The sequence below is a fragment of the Cucurbita maxima genome, unplaced genomic scaffold (genome assembly GCF_002738345.1).
Source record: "Cucurbita maxima cultivar Rimu unplaced genomic scaffold, Cmax_1.0 Cma_Scf00027, whole genome shotgun sequence".
NCBI classification, from domain to species: Eukaryota; Viridiplantae; Streptophyta; class Magnoliopsida; order Cucurbitales; family Cucurbitaceae; genus Cucurbita; species Cucurbita maxima.
Genome location: NW_019272043.1, coordinates 789,704 through 809,364, shown reverse-complemented (window position 1 = coordinate 809,364; position 19,661 = coordinate 789,704). Strand labels below are relative to the sequence as shown.

The 19,661-nt window shown below is 39.2% G+C and overlaps 1 protein-coding gene, 1 long non-coding RNA gene and 2 pseudogenes across 2 annotated transcripts in view; all 4 read left to right on the top strand.

Moving 5' to 3' along the window:
• The window catches only part of LOC111499811, a 6,450-nt gene extending 5,605 nt beyond the window's left edge, over positions 1-845 (top strand). The window contains exon 2 of the long non-coding RNA XR_002721004.1: positions 796-845. This is a non-coding gene — a long non-coding RNA (uncharacterized LOC111499811). The remainder of the gene's footprint in view (positions 1-795) is intronic.
• Positions 846-3,652: 2,807 nt separating this feature from the next.
• Positions 3,653-5,314, top strand: LOC111499473 (annotated as a pseudogene).
• Positions 5,315-12,368: 7,054 nt separating this feature from the next.
• Positions 12,369-13,656, top strand: LOC111499472 (annotated as a pseudogene).
• Positions 13,657-19,080: 5,424 nt separating this feature from the next.
• The window catches only part of LOC111499471 (histidine-rich glycoprotein-like), a 718-nt gene continuing 137 nt past the window's right edge, over positions 19,081-19,661 (top strand). Inside the window, exon 1 of the mRNA XM_023151037.1 lies at positions 19,081-19,611. Within this exon, the coding sequence (XP_023006805.1) occupies positions 19,096-19,611 (516 nt within the window). The 5' untranslated portion in view covers positions 19,081-19,095. The remainder of the gene's footprint in view (positions 19,612-19,661) is intronic.

The window sequence follows — 19,661 nt, the reverse complement described above, 5'->3', positions numbered from 1 at the left end:
GAAAATCCACCCAGTAATTCATGTGAGCAACCTGAAGCCATACCACCCTGACCCAGAAGACGACCAACGAAATGCAACCACAAGACCGAGCATCGATCTGAGGCAAAAAGAAACAAAAGAAGTAGAGGAAATTCTCGCCGACAGGGTTAGGAAGATAGGACGACCTGTACGGACGATTCGTGAATTCCTTGTCAAATGGAAGAATCTCCCTACAGAGGAAACCAGCTGGGAACGCGCCGAAGACCTGAAATCTGCAGCCACCCACATCGCCAGGTTTGAAAGTAGTCGGTTGACGGGGTCGTCAACCAATTAAGTGGGGGAGGATGTCACGGTCATGCTCGTCCAGGGCGTGTTGCCCATGGCCGCATGCCTATGGCAAGCCAAACCCTTGTCATGTCTTTTCATTCTAGTGTTTTTACTTCTATAGTTCTAGGGCGTATGACGCCTCAAAAATATCATGTCTAGGCCTGCCAGACATGAAATGTCTCAAAATGTACTATAGGGGGGATATGACTAGTTGTCAACTTCTCCCTACCCAAGGTTATATATGCTAAGCCGTTGTTATCTCTCTCTTGCTTGCTTATATAACGTCTCTTTCAAAAATCTCTCTTTCTAAAATCTCTCTCTACCCTCGTTTTCCAAAACCTTCTTTTAAAACCGAGGCTAGAGGCTCGATCATACGTCGCTTGGCCGTAGGCGACGCAAGTACGAATTGGCTTAGCTCACTTGTCGTTGGAAAGTGAGTGTCGCACAATCGCTAGTCCGCTGCCTTTAAGAGTGCGATTGTGTCACTAGGCTTTCATGAGATTCAGTAGCTTCAAAGACATTGAAACTACAATAGAAAAGAAACAAAAGCACACAAACACTTGTTCTAAGAGAAGCCATTTGAATATGATATGAACTTCTTCTAAGCTTGAAGGGTCATATATATATATAAAATAAATAAATAAAATAAATAAATAATGGTTCATAATGAATTGAAAAAGATCCTAAATTGAGAGTATACTATATAATTAAGTAAAAGTTGAATAGTCTTGTCTAGAGGGTGGTGTTAGTCAATTTAACTCGATTTTCATCTATATTTAGATTTTAAAATAAAGAACTAAACTCACATTCCATATATGAATTCAACAAATTTCTTAATTAAAGTTTTCTATTTAATTAATAATATCAATTTAAGAATTTGATTCTGGAATGTTTTCGTTCAATAAATTAAGAAGAAAAATATTAAGAACGGAAGGTGGAAAGAGAAAAGGTCGTGTAGGATAATCTTTAATTTCTCTATTTTTTCTAATAAAATAATAATGTATAGACTTAAATGTTCATAATAAAATTTTAAAACAATATAGTAATCAACCAGGAAAAATGACTAAAATATGGAAGAGAATATGCACGACTAAAATACAAGTGAGACAATATGGATGAGTATGTTATGCATGATTTAAGAAATTATCAATATGTCCCTATGATGAGATTTGTAATGATTGTTGTTTTATATGTTTTCCGCTGTGTTAGAAAGGATGATGGACTATTGCGATATGTGCTCTGGGTGATCGATGGATGGTATCTCCCCGTTTAACTTGTTTGCTTGTATGTGAGCATGATACACTATGTGTTAGCTTCAGGTGTTTGATTGTGTGTTCTCACTATGGAGTGTGTTTACTTGCACAGAGCTAAGACGTTAGAGTTAGGTTGGCTAGACGATGACCTAGGTTAGGATGTTTTCAGTAGACTGAGCACTTTAGGGTCGTGAGTGTCAATAGAGGTTCTAGTTCCTTGTAATAGCCCACAAATAATAATAATAATAATAAATAAATAAAATAAATATACAAATAATAAAATAGAAATAATTATTGTGATGTGATATGTTATGTTTAGAATGTTTTTAAGACCATTGAGGTAATTGGTGTATAATTGCACGTTATGAAATGACATGTTAAAAGCATGGAGCGTTATGTTATGTTTTCTAAATTGTATATATACAGCATGTTATGAATATGATATCACGATAAATGAAATGAAATGTAACCCGATTAGGATTATGTATGATACGTAGACCGAAAAATGAGAAATGATATGTTAAGCATGAAAGATGATAGTGGGGTTATATTCATTAATGATAAAATTAGAAATATTGGGGACCTCATGTAAAGCCCCTAATTTTCTCTAACCTAATTAGGGACGTTACCTTGCACTCGTATGACAAAAGTATGAAAATTTATGCTTCACGCCTTTTCTTCTCCTCTTCCTCTTTCTTAAGCTTCTCTATGGAATGTTTCTGATCAGTGGATGCACGACTAGGACTGGAACTGTACGATTTGAAGAAAGGAGATAATGAGGAAGACCTACTTCTGCGTCAACGGCTGATGGAACTTGAACAGCTGCTTCTCCTAGAACGAGTAGTGGAATGATAGGGGGAAGGACTTGGGACCCTTCTACTTATCTGATTATGGCGATAGGAATTGGAGCGATGAGTGTACGAAAGAGACCTTGAACCACTTCTTCTCATAAGTTTCAATTGAGTTTGAATGGCTGCTACAAGCTGAGATATAGCATGTAGCTGAGATATAGCATGCAGTACGAACATTCGATTCAAAGACATCTTTGTCTCCATGATTAAGCCTCTCTCAAGATAAAACACCTTGCATGTTCCATTTTGAAACAAAATGCTAAGAATGCTAAGCCTCTTTGCTTGCAATTTCCCAATACTCAGTAGATTGTTCTTCAGCTTTGGCACATAGAACACTCTTGTGATTATCAGTATGATTCCATTCACCTGTAGCCGTACATTACCCTTTCCTGTTACATCCATGCTTGAGTTGTTGCCCAACTTCACTAAATCTCTGAAACTTCCATCAAAATCTGAAAAATATTCCTTCTTCCCACACATATGATTGCTACATCCCGAGTCAAGAAACCATGTATCTTCTCTATTGGTCTTATTCATATTCACGTAAGCCATCAGCAACATCTCTTCTTGAGTCTCTGCATAGTTTGCCTCCTTCTCCTTGCTTTGACATTCCCATTGAAAATGTCCTAGCTTGTGGCAATTATAGAACTCCACTGTGGCCTTGTTGAAGGTTTGTCTGCCTCGTCCCCTTCCTCTGCCTCTAAAGCTTTCACAACCTTGACTCCTTCCTCCAGATTGGTCACCATGAGTGATCTTCCAAGCGTGTTCTTCTTCAACATGAGAACTCATGCGTTGTTCATGCACAAGCAGACTACTTTGCCACTCATCAATAGTTAAGATGGATGTATCGTTAGACTCCTCAATAGAACACACAATATAATCAAACTTAGGAGTGAGAGATCTCATAATCTTTTCAACTACTTCAACATCTTTTTATTCTCATCATTTATTTTCATCTTGTTGGCTATGCTAAGGGTTCGAGCAAAATACTCATTTACAGATTCTCCTGCTTTCATGTAAAGCATTTCAAACTCCTTCCGAAGAGCTTGCAAATGTGCACGTTTTACCGGTGTCAAACCTTGATATTTCTGCTTCATAGAATCCCATATATTCTTTGTTGTATCCTTGTTGAGGATTGTCTCCAAGATCGAACAATCTAATGCTTGAAATAGATAATTCTTTACTTTCAAACCTTTCAACTTCTGATCTTCAATGTGCTTCTTCTGGGCATCCGTGAAAACGATGTCTTCTGTTGCTGCAGAAATCCCATTCTCCACCAAATCTCAGTACTCCTGGGAACGCAAAAGGTTTTCCATGAGTATCGCCCAATGAATCATAGTACCAATCAAATTTCGGAATTGCAGGCTGCACAAATGGACTCTCCATCGACATAGTTTTATCATGACACACGTAGAAGACTACTGCTCCAAGTTTTAACTAGTTTAGGGCATGGCTCTGATACCAAATGTAAGTAACAGAGAGAAAACTAGAAACATTAGAAGAATTGGGAGAAATCTCTCATATTATTGAAAATGAAATTCGCTATTATATAGCATTACAAAATCAAATCGATAGAACTCAATTTGGTATGACTAAATCAAATCTAATCCAAATAACTAAATCAAATCTAATCCAAATAACTTAATCAAATCTAATCCTAACTATTACTTCATTGTTGTTCTATAGCTCTCATAATTTGGTTGTTATTTCTTAGCAAACCATGCAGTGCTTTAGCTCCTAAAACTTTTTCATCTTTTCCAGCTATTCTTATATTTGGTGATTGATACCGGAAATAACAACTTCATTCACACTATTTTTAAGGCTAATTATGCACCATACGACAAAGATTTTCTGGATCATGTTGCTACGGGAAGGTTTAGTGATGTAAAACTCATCCCTGATATGATAACTTCTAAGTTAGGCATAAAAGAACTTGTTCCTTCATTTTTGGATCCAAAACTTTCAGATGATGATGTCAAAACAGGTGTTAGTTTTGCGTCAGCTGGCTCGGGGTTTGACGATTTGACTTCTATGATATCCAATGTCATTCATGTGATGAAGCAAATTGATCTTTTCAAAAACTACATTCAAAGGCTTCAAGGGATTGTGGGTGTGGAAGAAAGTAGAAGGATTATTGGTAATGCTTTGGTTGTTATTATTGCAGGAACTAATGACTCAACATTAATTTCTACGACCTTCTGACAAGACAACTACAATACAATATTAGCGGTTACCAAGGTTTTATACAGAATAGACTACAAAGCTTGATCGAAGTAAATTATCTTAACATTAAAAACTTTCTAGTATGTGTCTTGTTTTCCATATTATTATTTTTAAACATAATTATGATTGAAAATTGACTGGAAATTTACCAACTTGGATGTCATTATATAGTTGTTGCTGGCCTCCCTCCGGTTGGTTGTCTTTCCATTCAAGAGACTATATCATTTCAAAATCCCCTCCACCGAGTATGTTTGGAGGATCAAAATTCAGATTCCAAAGACTACAACCAAAAGCTTTCAAAGCTACTTAGCAATTTACAATAACAACTAAGTGGAAGCACGATTTTGTACGCTGACATTTATACCCCTCTCATTGATATGGTCAATAATCCTAAAAAATATGGTAAGTCAATTCCGTAAATATTTATGGGAAATCAAAGTTTGAGAACCATTTTCAACTAATTTTTGGTTCCGGGCATTTGTTGAACAGGTTTTTCAGCATATAGATAAGGGTTGTTGTGGAATTGGATTAGTTGAAGTCGAGCCTCTATGTAATGTAATTATCCCAACGTGTAAAGATCCTTAAAAATTTAAGTTCTGGGATAGCATTCATCCGACTGAAGCAGCCTACAAGTTCGTCACTAAATCGCTTCTCAAGGAATTTTTCAATCATCTAAATTGACACCGATGGTATTTTAGCTTAGTTCTAGTACTAACACTCTAGTATCTAAAATTTTTTAATTAATTTCGAGCTAATATTCTTTCGGTCAAGTATTTACAGTATTTCTTTTAATTTAGTCACTGAGAATAATACATTCTATCGATGAAAAATTTGAAGGTCGATAAAATTGTATATTTTTCTTCGTTTACATGATATGGAATGTGATGGATATGAACTAAAGCAAGAGCATATGTCGAGAATTAGTTAATTTTACTTCTCACTTGAATAATTTGTTTATGATCCAGTCATAACTAAGTTTGTAGAAACTAAGACCCCATTGTTCAACTTGTAAAAATTATACTAGTGAGAGAATGAGACCCATTGTTGTAGGAATGAATTTTATCGTGTGAAAATTATGTTTCTAACATTTTATTTGGCCCTAAACTGACGTTTATTGAACCAGTTACAAAAACTATTTTCACTCATACAGATCAAACAACGAGCCTTTACATGTGGGAGTTTAAAATTCACTCAAGATTAAGATAGAGTCACACATAATCATCCTATGAAACATTAAGATCTTGATTAACAATTTACAAATAAAAATTAGATATTTTGATGCTTCATCGAACTTTTTGTATGAGATATCACCACTCACACACTCTCACGTGAACGATCTAATCTAAATACAATTATTTGTAACCGTTATAAAGTGGATTGTATCAATAAGACACTCATTTTTATCGGTATACTATATGCAGTTTATGTTGCTACTTGAGCGTAATCCTCTCCTCAATTAGTTAAGATATATATCATCTTACTAGAAGACCAAATGTTTAAATTGACATGTTAATAGAAGAGTATGATACTTAAATGGGTTTGAATGATGTATATTTTTTTAACTAGTTGAATTATGCTGTGTTATTTATTTATTTATTTATTTTTGCTAATAATAAATACTACAATGCCCATTTCGAAAAAAATTAGAAAATAAATCATTTGGTGACGTTCGTGTACCGTGTATTAACTTAAATTCATATTTGGTATGTTTTATTTCTAATTTTTAAAAACATAAGTGTTTTTTCCCCCTAAATATTTCAAAAAAATGTTTAGAAATTTTGGAAGTAAATAAATACTATTTTATGATTATTATCTAAAAATAAAACAACATTAAAAAAAAAAAATTGCATGTTTAATTTTAAAAATATTTTCCATATATCATTTTGACATTTTTAATTCAAAATTTATATTTGGAGACGGCCCAAAATAGTTGATTTTGAAAATGGGCCGGGCTACAGGTCGGGTGTGGTTTGAATGGATAGCGAGTCACACTGTAGGAATTTTTTTCGATCGGCGCCACTGGAACACTCGGCTTCCAAAAGCTCAGCTCAAAATAGGTTTGCCACCAACCATCACTTACTTGATTCTCCCTTAAATTTCAACTCAATCGACGAAACGGTTGCTCATAGAATCTCCAATTTGCGTAGTGAATCATCGCATTCACGTCTTGTCAACTTCTTTCGAGGAGCTTCAATGGCGTCCAACTTCGGTTTGGCCGAAGGGTTATCGGAGCACCGAGTGCGCCCGATATGTTGCGCCATCGATTCGAGACAGTTCAAGAATGCCGTCCTGAACTCCGCAAATTTGAGTTTGAATCTCACTTTTCAACTTCCTCTTTCAAAAATCCTAGCCCCTCTTTTCTTTTCCTTTTTCTAAGAACGCCTGTAACTTAATAGCCTCGGTGTTAATAGAAAGGCTAAATTGGGTAAGAAGGAGTAGCCTCGATGCTATAGAAAGGCTAAATTGGGTAAGAAGGGTTGAAGGCGTCACGACGGCCGCCGATAGTAGTAGCTTTAACAACAGGGTTGAAAGTGTGAGTGTAATTGAGACAAGAAATCCGAGTACAACCTTTGGCAATAAGATGAGTCTTGAAATACTAAACAGATCCATCGAGCAAATATTTAGTGTTAAACACCCATTTAGAGTCTACGATATTGGTGTCGCACGGGCAAAAAACCAAAATCTAAGTGTCTGTTTGTTGTAAAGCTCGAATTTCCTCATCCATGGCAGCAATCCACACACGACTTTTAATAGTAGATTTGAATTCTCTTGGCTCATCGAATCCAAGAAGAGCAAAAAGAAGTCCAAATGAGCCAAAAAAATAAAAAATTGTTGGATGACGAGTTTTGAAAATATCAACTTTTGCTCGTGTGATCATAGGATCAGAGCCCAAGGAAGAAGAGGAATTAGCAGCAAGTTCTATAGAGGGTGAATTAGAAGCTGAGGGTGGCAAAGAGCAACCTGCAAGAGAAGTATCAATTTGCACATACTCATCCACAAGGTCATAACAAATATCACATGGAGAGGAGCTAGATCAAGGAATGTGTAGTGTAGAAGGGGTAGGGGGATCGATATGGTAAAGACACGGCTCCAAGAAATTTGAAATATAAAAAGAGGAAAGAGACCTAGGGACAGCAGGAAAATGAGCTTCATCGAATTGAATGTGACCGGTGATATATTCTCAGTGGTGGTTGGATCAAGACAACAAAACCTTTTATGCATTTGAAACAATATAAGTTTCATTTTACCTTAACCCAGACACCTTCCTGTCCACCTTGATGCATTTGAACTTTTCGTCCAACAGAATCTGCTACATGTAAGTCATAACATCTCATTGATTATTGTATATTATATTTTGAGATTTTATGACCTTACCGTCTATAGTCGATACCCCTCTCATTTTCTATAGTCGATACCTCTTTTAGTTTATACTCGATAACTTCTCTGTCATCGATTTTTGTAGTTGTTGTAGGTACCTTGATCTCAACTATATAAATTAACAAATAAACTATATTATTGTTTTTAGAGGAAAAAAAAAAAAGACAAACAAACGGAATGAAGCATTTGAAACTTGTCACGACCCAATATTTTACTATGGATTGTGACTAAAGACAACACATGAATGCACAAAGTGATTTAAATATGAAATAGAGAAAATCCTTTAATTCCAATAAAATTTTTCAACGACAACAAACAGAACACTTAACAGTTTGGAAATAAATTTGGAAAGAATGCAAATACAAAATAAAGACTGGACTGATATCACGGGACAACCCATTCCTCTATGACAATCCCCGTCTCCATCACACCCGCCCTTCACCAATATCTTGCACTCCTAAAAAAGGAAAATATAGCAAGGATGAGTATAAAAATTATACTCAGTAAGCCACCAACTTTTAGGCTCTCTTCGCATCCTAATTTAATAGGTTCCCATGGTTTTCTAATTCGATTCTAGGACATCTGGTTCTAATCTTAGTCCCTTGGAGCTTGCCCCTTGGGTTTCACCGGTTCATCGTCCTTTCATTAAACACCTAGGGGTTTCTTACGCCAAGCTGATATGGTCGGTATCTCTCTATGAGGCGCTACCTTTACATGTCTAAGACTACATGGTATCTAGCCTAGGGGTGTGCTGAATACCCCTAAGCCCATATAGTCCCCCTATGGGGGCGCGACCCAACCCATTCCCATGCACCTAATGGGCTGTACGATGTGGGGACACATTTCCCATGCTAAATGATTAAGAGCAGTAAAGGACTTGTCAGGAACCCTTGGTCCTCCCACGAAGCTATAGATACGGTTCTCACTCTAGCAATCTATGAACACTTCTGAGGTACCTTGTTGCCTTGATAATTTGCTAAGTTCTTAGGGGAAGGTTATGTCTAGCTAGAGCGACTTATCGCTCCTAACAACAATTCCCTAGGCTTATCATAGAAATGGGTCCTATAAAAGAACAAAGTGTGCATGCAACCATCTTTTAACCTCATAATATATTCATGCAAATTATGCATGCTGGCTCAACAGGGCGATGGCCTCCATCAAGCACCCAAAACATGAAGTTTGCGCTAAATGGGACAAATTCATCCATCAAGCACCCGGAACGCGGAATACACAATTCCAACATAAATTAAACACATGCATATGTACGGCGGAAGCTTAAAGCATACAAGCAACACTCAGATATTTCACTCAATACACTCATAATAATCAATCTGCATAATCTCATTCATGGAGAGCTAATCTAAGGCAAACTTACTAGCATGCATGTAATCAAACGAACCCTACAAGTATTTCTTCCTAAATACCGGGTGGTGACTTACCTGGTTGACGCGTGCCTTTTTGCTAGCGTTTCTTTGCCCGTGAGGTGTCCAAAAATACCGATTTCCTTAAATTAGGTGCCTATTCACATAAAAACTAGAATTGGAACCGGGACAAAAATCAGGCGAACAGAGGGCAAACGGGCCAAAACGGCCGTTTCACGCGCACTCACGTGCCGATAGTGCGTTGACCACGCGCGTGGGAGTGCGCCAGTAGCAGGCCGCATGCGCGCCTACTGTCACGGTCCTACATTTTTACCGTACAGCGTCGTGATCTTTACACTCACGACTAGCCTTAAGGGGAATTAAGCCCCATATATATATTTTTCGCCCCGACTTTGTGGCTTCGTCGGACCTTAGGCGAGGTTTGTCTTCGCCAATCGACCATCGCTTGTGCGGAATCCAGGCTTGTTCGACCACACCTGCCACCTGCACGTGCATGTTCAATCGTCTGCAATACATCCGACTTGCATCTACGCTAGGCCAAGACATTCGGCTCGATCTTGGCTCTGCTCGGGCCAAGGTCTCTCAATGCAACGCCGCATCTCATCTTGCCATCTTGATCCCCATCGACAGGGCCCATATGTCTTGACGCTATCCCAAGTCTCGGGATGTCATCGGCCATCATAACTCGCTCGGTCATGCCATCGAGAATGGGCCTGCATGTCGTTCATCTCATCGGGACTTTCCGAACATCCATCCATCCGAGTTCTATCATGCATAAGCCCTCCTATGCCCATGTCGAGTCATTTACGGTTACTGTACCGGATAGCGAGTGTATGTAGCAACCTCCAACACGCAGACTAGGGCGCAATACTGGCACACCCATGCCGTCCGATATTGTCCTTCAAAACCCATTTCAAAGGAAGTCACCCGAGACACTCGTCTCGGCACGCTCGCCCACATTGTGACACACGTATGTGCCACAGGGTAGCTCACTTAGGCAACAGAGCCCACGGGTGGTGGAGAGCTGACACCATGGTACCCCTATAGTACATTTTGAGCCATTTTCATTCTACCAGGCGTAGACATGATTTTAGTGAGTGGTCATACGGTATCGTGCATTGTTCATCCGATGTTCGATTGACACCAAACTTGGCGAGCATTCATATTTCATATGAACGGACTTAACTCCCGAATCGCATGCCCAAATTCCTTCAGAAACCCTAACCTTTGAGGTTAAGGCCTGAGGCCCTACCCAGCCCTTCAACAAGCCTATCTTGTCCTTCATGTCTATTCTGATGTCTCTGTCTTGCTTATGTCTCAACTTGTCTTCAATGCCCACTTTACGTGGTGGTGTGTTGGATGATGCATCGTCCTCCTTGATCGCATCATGACACTCATCTATATTGGCTTGCATATGGCCAGATGGGCGTCTCTCAATGGACGTCGCTTTGCTTGTCATGACGTGAGGTCACAACCTACTCTAAGTATGGTTGTGACACCTACCACGCGCGGCAGCTTTTGCGTAGTCGCGTGTCGGCTAATCCGATTCGACTCGACTCGGGTTTGCGATTCTTTGCAGGAAACATGTGTCGTCGTCTCACTAGAGCGTGCCGAGACGAGTGTCTCGGGCGACTTCCTTTGAAATGAGTTTTTGAAGGACAGTATCAGACAACACAGGTTTGCCAGTATTGCGCTCTAACCTGCATGTTGGAGGTTGCTACATACACCTGCTATCTGGTACGGTATCCATAAATGACTCAGCATGGGCACGAGAGGGCCTATGCCTCGATAGAACCGAGATGGATGGATGTTCGGAAAGTCCCAATGAGATGAACGTGCCCATTCTCGATGGCATGACCGAACGAGTTATGATGGTCGACAACAACCCGAGACTCAAGATGGCGTCAAGAGATATGGACCCCGTCGATGGGGATCGAGATGGCAAGATGAGATGCGGCGTTCTACGAAGAGACCTTGGCCCGAGTAGAGCCAAGGTCGAGTTGAATGACTTGGCCTAGCATAGAGGCAAGTCGGATGTGTCGCAGACGATTGAACATGCACGCGCAGGCGGCGTGTGTGGTCGAACAAGCTTGGATTCCGCACAAGCGATGTTCGATTGGCGAAGACAAACCTCGCCTAAGGTCCGACGAAGCCACAAAGCTGGGCAAAAAATATATATGGAGCTTAATTTCCCTCAAGGCTAGTTGTGAGCGTGTCAAGATCACGACGCCGCATGGCAAAAAATGTAGGGCCGTGACATCCGTCGCCTATCGTGCCGCCTCCGCCGCTCGCCAGCCAACTTTTTTTTTTCATCTTTGTCCTTTACAATCCATAACACAGTGTCTCCTTTCCGATTTTCATATCTTTTGATTCGTAGTTCGGATCGATATGATTTCTTCGACAAAGTCCTAGTATTTTTTTTCATAATTTTTGTGTTTGACAACTAGAGGAGTTAAGAGCGTCGAAAGTTCGCTTACTCGGATCTCCACCTTCGAGTTAAGATTTCGGCCAAACTTCTTCACAGATCATGCGTGGAGTTGTTCCTAGGTGAATATCTCAGCATTTTAGGACTCGATTTACATAGGAAAAGCTCATATCTGAAAAATGTCGTTCAGAACCTTACCTTGCAAAACGTTCTTGGATCTTGATGAAGCGGCGGTCTCTAGCCTCTCAGTCCTTGTACAAGTCTCGTCTGAAGGTGGATTTCGATGGTGGTCCGATGAACTTCGCAGCTGATTCCTCTCAAATTTCTCTCTAGTGGGGTATTCCTTGAACCCGGCTGTAGGGGCAAAAAAAAATTTCCCCTCGGTTGACTTAGCTTTTTTTTTTTTTTTGCCTTACAAAACTAAATAACTCCATGGAGAAACCATAAAGAGCTTAGTTTTATGTCTTTCAAACCCTATTAATACATACACCAATTGACAAGGATGATATAAAAAATAAAAAAATAAAAAAAAACTTGAAGAACACCACCAATGGCACTTGTGAATTATCTCGTTGTTGCTCTATCACTCCACATAATTTGGTCATTATGTATTAGCAAATTGTGCAGTGCTTCTGATCTTAAAATTTCTCAATCTTTTCCTACCATTCCTATATTCGGTGATTCTACTGTAGAAACAGGAAATAACAACTTCATTCCCACAACTTTCAAGGCTAATTACTCCCCATATGATAAAGATTTTCCTGGTCATATTGCTATTGGAAGGTTTAGTAATGGAAAACTCATTCTTGACATGTTGGCCTCTAGGTTGGGGATAAAGGAGCTTGTTCCTCCATTTTTTAATCCAAAATTGTCGAATGATAACGTGGGAACAGGAGTCAGTTTTGCATTAGCTGGCACAAGGTTTGATAATCTAACTGCTACGGTATCCAAAGCTATTCATGTGATGAAGCAAGTTGATTTTTTCAAGAACTATATTCAAAGGCTTCAAGGGATTGTGAGTGTGGAAGAAAGGAAGAAGATTATTGGTAGCGCTTTGGTTATTGTTAGTGCAGGAACTAATGATTTGAACATCAATTTCTACGACCTTCCCAAAAGGAAACATGGTTACCAAGATTTCATACAGAATAGACTACAAAGCTTCATCAAGGTAAATTATACTGTGTGCCCATATTAATCCTAATCAATGTTTGTTAACACAATAATCAAAATATTAAATTATAACTTTTCATTTTCATTATTTGATTGTAAATGAACAGGAAATTTACCAGCTTGGATGTCGTAGTATAGTGGTTGCTGGCCTCCCTCCGGTTGGTTGTCTTCCCATTCAAGAGACTGTATCGTTTCAAAATCCCCTACATCGGATATGTTTGGAAGATCAAAACTCGGACTCCAAATCCTATAATCAGAAGCTTTCAAAGTTGTTGAGCAATCTAAAGTTGCAACTTCGTGGAAGCACAATGTTGTAAGCTGACATTTATACCCTTCTCATCAACATGGTCAATAATCCTCACCAATATGGTAAGTTGGTGCCCATTGAAATAGAAAAATTTATCAACTTATAGGATCTAAGTCATAAATATTTTGAGGAAATCAAGTTTTAAGAATCATTTTCAACTAAAACGGGCATTTGGTTGTACAGGTTTTGAGCATACGAACACAGGTTGTTGTGGAAGTGGATTGACAGAAGCAGAACCTTTATGTAATGCCCTAACCCGAACGTGTGAAGATTCATCAAAATACATATTTGGGATGGCATCCATCCGACTGAAGTAGCCTACAAATTCATCGCTGAATCGCTTCTCAAGCAATTTTTCTGATCATACTCGAAAAGTTTAAGCATTGAATTTGTGTTTACCTTTGCAAGATTTTGCTAGTTATTTTGAAGTTTAATTTTACTTAGAATAGTGTATTTCTTAAGACTAAATAGATAATTTAACTATTATAAAAATTTTAAAACATCCAAATAAAAGCTCCTTGTTCTTATACATATTTTCATTTGTAAGTTTCAGTTATATTTTTAAACCGTAAGAGTTGGTTGTGATGCTCAAGTTGAGTTACAAAAGCTAGAGTTGATAAATTTGTGTTTAGGTACAAAGTCTTGAAACATATTTCCAACTGAATTATAGGTCACATAACCTTAATTGGTCTAGGCCTGACTCAATGGTCTTAGGAGTGGAAAGAGAAGTGGAAGTTTTGCTGACACCATACCAACGACTAACGACGTGGAGGCTACCTTTGTCTTGCTTAGTTTCTACAATCTTTCTATTCTTTGACCTTGGCAGCTTACTTTTTTACGTAGTGAAGGATCAGTGACTTGGATTAAAGTGCGACCTCATATACTATGTAGGGACAGTATGGTGTTAACCTAAACATCATCCATGGAAGGTTAGGTGATAGACCCTTCCATGAGACCATAAAGCCACTAAACCTTGAGGGAGCCCTCCTGTGTGTCGGCAAGGTTAACATATGTTTTATCACGCCCCCCCTCCCACGAATAGGTTTAAGCATATAAGCCTTATTCAGCAGACCCCTAGTCATTTCCATATGGGTGTGGCACATAATCATCTCAACGCACCTTCCCTATCCAGCCTGTGCCTATCTCGACGGTGCGAGTACCGGAGTACAATCTCAAAGAAAAAAAAAGAGTACGGGAGTGGATAGGTAGCAAAACTTTAATGACACTATCACATTGTTATGAGCCTGAAGAACTACCCTTGGTCGTCCTTGGTTGCCATGGAGGTCAACTAAGTTCTTAGGGATTTCTAGGTAGTTTAAATCTCATCTCTCATTTTCAAAACGCTTGGGGTTAGCTCCTCAAGGCTAATCCAAGTTCTTAGGTGCACTCATATCTAGACCTCCTATCCTCGCTCACAATCCTAGAGTGAATGGTCTACTAGAAACATTTTGACTTTGGTCAACATGTAAACTACATTAACTGTAACGAAGTAATCCTAATTGAGTTCTCTCATGCATGCTTTGCTAGGGAGATATACCTATTGATCACCTAAACATGTAATCTATATTGTAAATTTTTCCTTGGTCATATTTGAGAGTTGAGGACACTTATTGGATTCCTAGGGAAAATAGGTAGCATAAAGCGGGCTCTAGGTTATTCTGTTGTATTGACTCTTTGAGTCTTTCTTAGTTTGAGAGCACTAGGAATGTAACGACCCAAAATTTTCTACTTAATTTAAGGTTGTACTGTATACATATCATAAACATTGAATGTGGAAATACTTCATTTAAATTCCATAAAACATAACCCTTATCTTAAATAACAACCATCGACTTACGTGTTTCGAAAAAATCTTTAAAAAAACGACACAACAAAAGATAAAATAAAATAAATAAACATTTAAGTTAAAATCATCCTATTATAGCCTAAGTGTAAGAAAATAAATACCACTATCCTATGCATGTGACATGGTCTCGAGTTGCGATGTCTTCATCGGCCGTACCGGAATGTCATGCCTTAACCTGAAAAATATAGTAGCACATGGCTTGAGTATTTAAAAAAATACTCAATAAGTGACCCCACTGTTGGGGTTAAATGCAAGAACATGCGAATGCAATGACGGGACTTATCCTTTCAATCTATTTTCCTATGATACTGTCCTAAGGGGTAATTGGACGTGTACCATATACTCTACACACAGCCCATACGTGTGAGTATGGACTCACCAATCAATTTGCACACCGTTGGGCCACCTTTCTTGTCAGGCGAGCATACTTTGGGAGCTCCTTAGGCCGGACACTCGTTAGAATTAGTAACCATCACGGCAGCACTATTTAAAACATAACGATTGTTGTCCTGCCATTGGATGTACGCGTCCGTACCCTCATGATGGAATAGAGGTATCCCCCCAAATGCATGAAGTGTAATGATAAAGGTTTAAAAAGGGAAAAAAAAATCCCGCCGGAAATCGTGAGATTTCCATTGAGGCATGCCTTGCCAAAAAGGACGTATTAATCCCTTGAGTCCCCATATTAAACCCTAGGTACCTTACTAGCCGTCTTTTCCTTTCAAGTCACTGTCGTACTTGTGAGGGAGGAGCTAAAAGGTTTAGGTGAGGAATCAAAAACGTTGCGAGACTTCAGACTTCTGTGAGTCCTTAGGTAGGAGCAAACCGACGCCAGGGTACTTCGTAACAAGCAGGACAGACACACTCAGGACAAACGAAAGGTAGTGGTCTCATCGCCAACGGCAATCGAACTCTACGATTAGGGTTCATCGGGATTCTCGGGTGAGGAAGACAAAGCAGTGGGTCGTGGGTCGAGATCTTCGGGTACCCGCGAGCTCGCTCAGCCAATGTGCGGCCCACTATTGCAGCCCGCGCCTTGCAGTCAGCATCAGACACTGACTTTGGGTCGCGTATCCATTTCAGCCCAAGACCAGCGATACCAACCAGCATCTAGGAGTTGTGCGCCACCAGGGACCTTCTTGGCTTGTCGGCTCAGTGTTTCGGCTCTACGGCTTGTCTTGGCTCAATGCCTCGGCTTAACGGCTTGGTATACAAAAAATATACCGATTCCTAGGTTTTCGACCCTTCTAGAGTTGTTCTCGCCCTTATTTTAGGCATCTGAGGTCAATGTAACTCTTAATTATTAAACAAAGATCATGATAGGAACTTACCTTGATAGTTAGACATAAGGTTTGGTTGCGTTACATCATGAAAGGACGCTAAGTGTATATTGTGGTGTTATAGGAGGTAGTTAGACGAAGAAATTAGCTTATCAAGAGTAACTTCGGCCAAGGCCAAGGCCAAGAGGTAAGTAACCTTACTGTTGGTGTTAGTTATGTATGTACGATGGTGTTGCCCTGTGGCCCTTGCATGCACCATGTGTGTTGTTGATGTATGCTAGGTTATATGTTTCTTGCCGTGAAATGCTACGTATGTCATGTTTATGTATGTGATGTTTATGTCATGACTTGCTACCCTGTATGCATGAGCTTGATTGACATGTCACGATTGTAATGAGAACTCCGCATGCCATGAATGTGACGACTAGTGTGCTACGATATGCTTACTCGATGTTTAACCCAGTCATGCTATGTAATGAGGTGAGGGGATGGAACTTTTGTATGTATAATGCCATGGAGGTAAGGTGAGGGGATGAAACTTTTGTGTGTATAATGTCATGGAGGTAAACCTTAGGGACCTCATGCACGCATGTGCTATCTACACGGGGTTACTTCCCCGTTATGCTAATGATGCAACGGACGCGTACGTTCGATATTATGCTCGCTATGATATCATGCAGGCCCTCCTTTTTCGTGGCGTTCAGTATTGTATATCATATGTACCCGATCAAGCCAGGCCCAGGGAGTTCGCATGCCTGGTGGGCCCACGATTACGTACGTGTGCCATGCGTGGGGAGCTACCTTGCATCCACCTTGCCAGGACAAAGCAAGGGCCTAAGGCCATGGAAAGGAATGGAAGACAGGTCCCCCTCACGTTTTCTTTCTTTTGGTACTTTTGCTTATGTATGTGTGTTGTATGCGACCGACATGTGTTCTGAATGTATGTTGTATGCTTAACCTCAACAGTGGGACGACTTACTGGGTATTTTATATAATAATCAAGCCACGTGCTACCCATATTTTCAAGTAAGGGCAAGACCCCCATGTACGGTTGACGGTGAACGCTGCGAAGGCTATGGAAGTCTTAGGGAGGGCTTGTAGTGTCGTAGGTGTCTTGTTTGGACTCTTTCGAATGATAGTTAAATTGCAATTATTTCTCTTAGTTACGTGTTGATTTATTTCTTAGTTAGGTTGTTGCTATTGTTTTCCCCATATATGAACTACTTATAATAATGAACATGTCGTCGCTATTGAGGTTGTCTTACATAAATTTTCATACTTTTGTCATACGAGTGCAAGGTAACGTCCCTAATTAGGTTAGAGAAAATTAGGGGCTTTACATGAGGTCCCCAATATTTTTAATTTTATCATTACTGAATATAACCCCACTACCATCTTTCATGCTTAACATATCATTTCTCATTTTTCGGTCTACGTATCATACATAATCCTAATGGGGTTACATTTCATTTCATTTATCGTGATATCATATTCATAACATGCTGTATATATACAATTTAGAAAACATAACATAACGCTCCATGCTTTTAACATGTCATTTCATAACGTGCAATTATACACCAATTACCTCAATGGTCATACAAAACATTCTAAACATAACATATCACATCACCATAATTATTTCTATTTTATTATTTGTATATTTATTTTATTTATTTATTATTATTATTATTATTTGTGGGCTATTACAAGGAACTAGAACCTCTATTGACACTCACGACCCTAAAGTGCTGAGTCTACTGAAAACATCCTAACCTAGGTCATCGTCTAGCCAACCTAACTCTAACGTCTTAGCTCTGTAGTCTACTGAAAACATCCTAACCTAGGTCATCGTCTAGCCAACCTAACTCTAACGTCTTAGCTCTGTGCAAGTAAACACACTCCATAGTGAGAACACACAATCAAACACCTGAAGCTAACACATAGTGTATCATGCTCACATACAAGCAAACAAGTTCAACGGGGAGATACCATCCATCGATCACCCAGAGCACATATCGCAATAGTCCATCATCCTTTCTAACACAGCGGAAAACATATAAAACAACAATCATTACAAATCTCATCATAGGGACATATTGATAATTTCTTAAATCATGCATAACATACTCATCCATATTGTCTCACTTGTATTTTAGTCGTGCATATTCTCTTCCATATTTTAGTCATTTTTCGTGGTTGATTACTATATTGTTTTAAAATTTTATTATGAACATTTAAGTCTATACATTATTATTTTATTAGAAAAAATAGAGAAATTAAAGATTATCCTACACGACCTTTTCTCTTTCCACCTTCCGTTCTTAATATTTTTCTTCTTAATTTGTTGAACGAAAACANTCCGGAATCAAATTCTTAAATTGACATTATAAATTAAATAGAAAACTTTAATTAAGAAATTTGTTGAATTCATATATGGAATGTGAGTTTAGTTCTTTATTTTAAAATCCAAATATAGATGAAAATCGAGTTAAATTGACTAACACCACCCTCTACACAAGACTATTCAACTTTTACTTAATTATATAGTATACTCTCAATTTAGGATCTTTTTCAATTCATTATGAACCATTATTTATTTATTTTATTTATTTATTTTATATATATATATATATGACCCTTCAAGCTTAGAAGAAGTTCATATCATATTCAAATGGCTTCTCTTAGAACAAGTGTTTGTGTGCTTTTGTTTCTTTTCTATTGTAGTTTCAATGTCTTTGAAGCTACTGAATCTCATGAAAGCCTAGCTCCTGCACCAACTCACCACGACAGCCACCACAAAGCAGCCGCTCCAGGCCCACATCATCACCACCGCCACCACCACCATCACCACCATGCGCCTGCGCAGTCCAAGTTCAATGTCATCGAATCTGCCGAATCTCATGGCAACCCTGTTGTTGCACCAACTCATCATGACAGTCACGGTGCATCAAGCCCTCACCACCACCACCACCATCACCACCACCATCACCACGGCCACCATCATGTGGCTGCTCCAAGCCCTCACCACCACCTGCCTACGCAGTCCAAGTTCAATGTCATCGAATCTGTTGAATCTCACGGCAACCCTGTTGTTGCACCAACTCATCATGGCAGTCACCACCAAGTAGCTGCATCAAGCCCTCACCACCACCACCACGGCCACCATCATGTAGCTGCTCCAAGCCACCTCCACCACCCCCACCACCATCATGTAGCTGCTCCAAGCCACCCCCACCA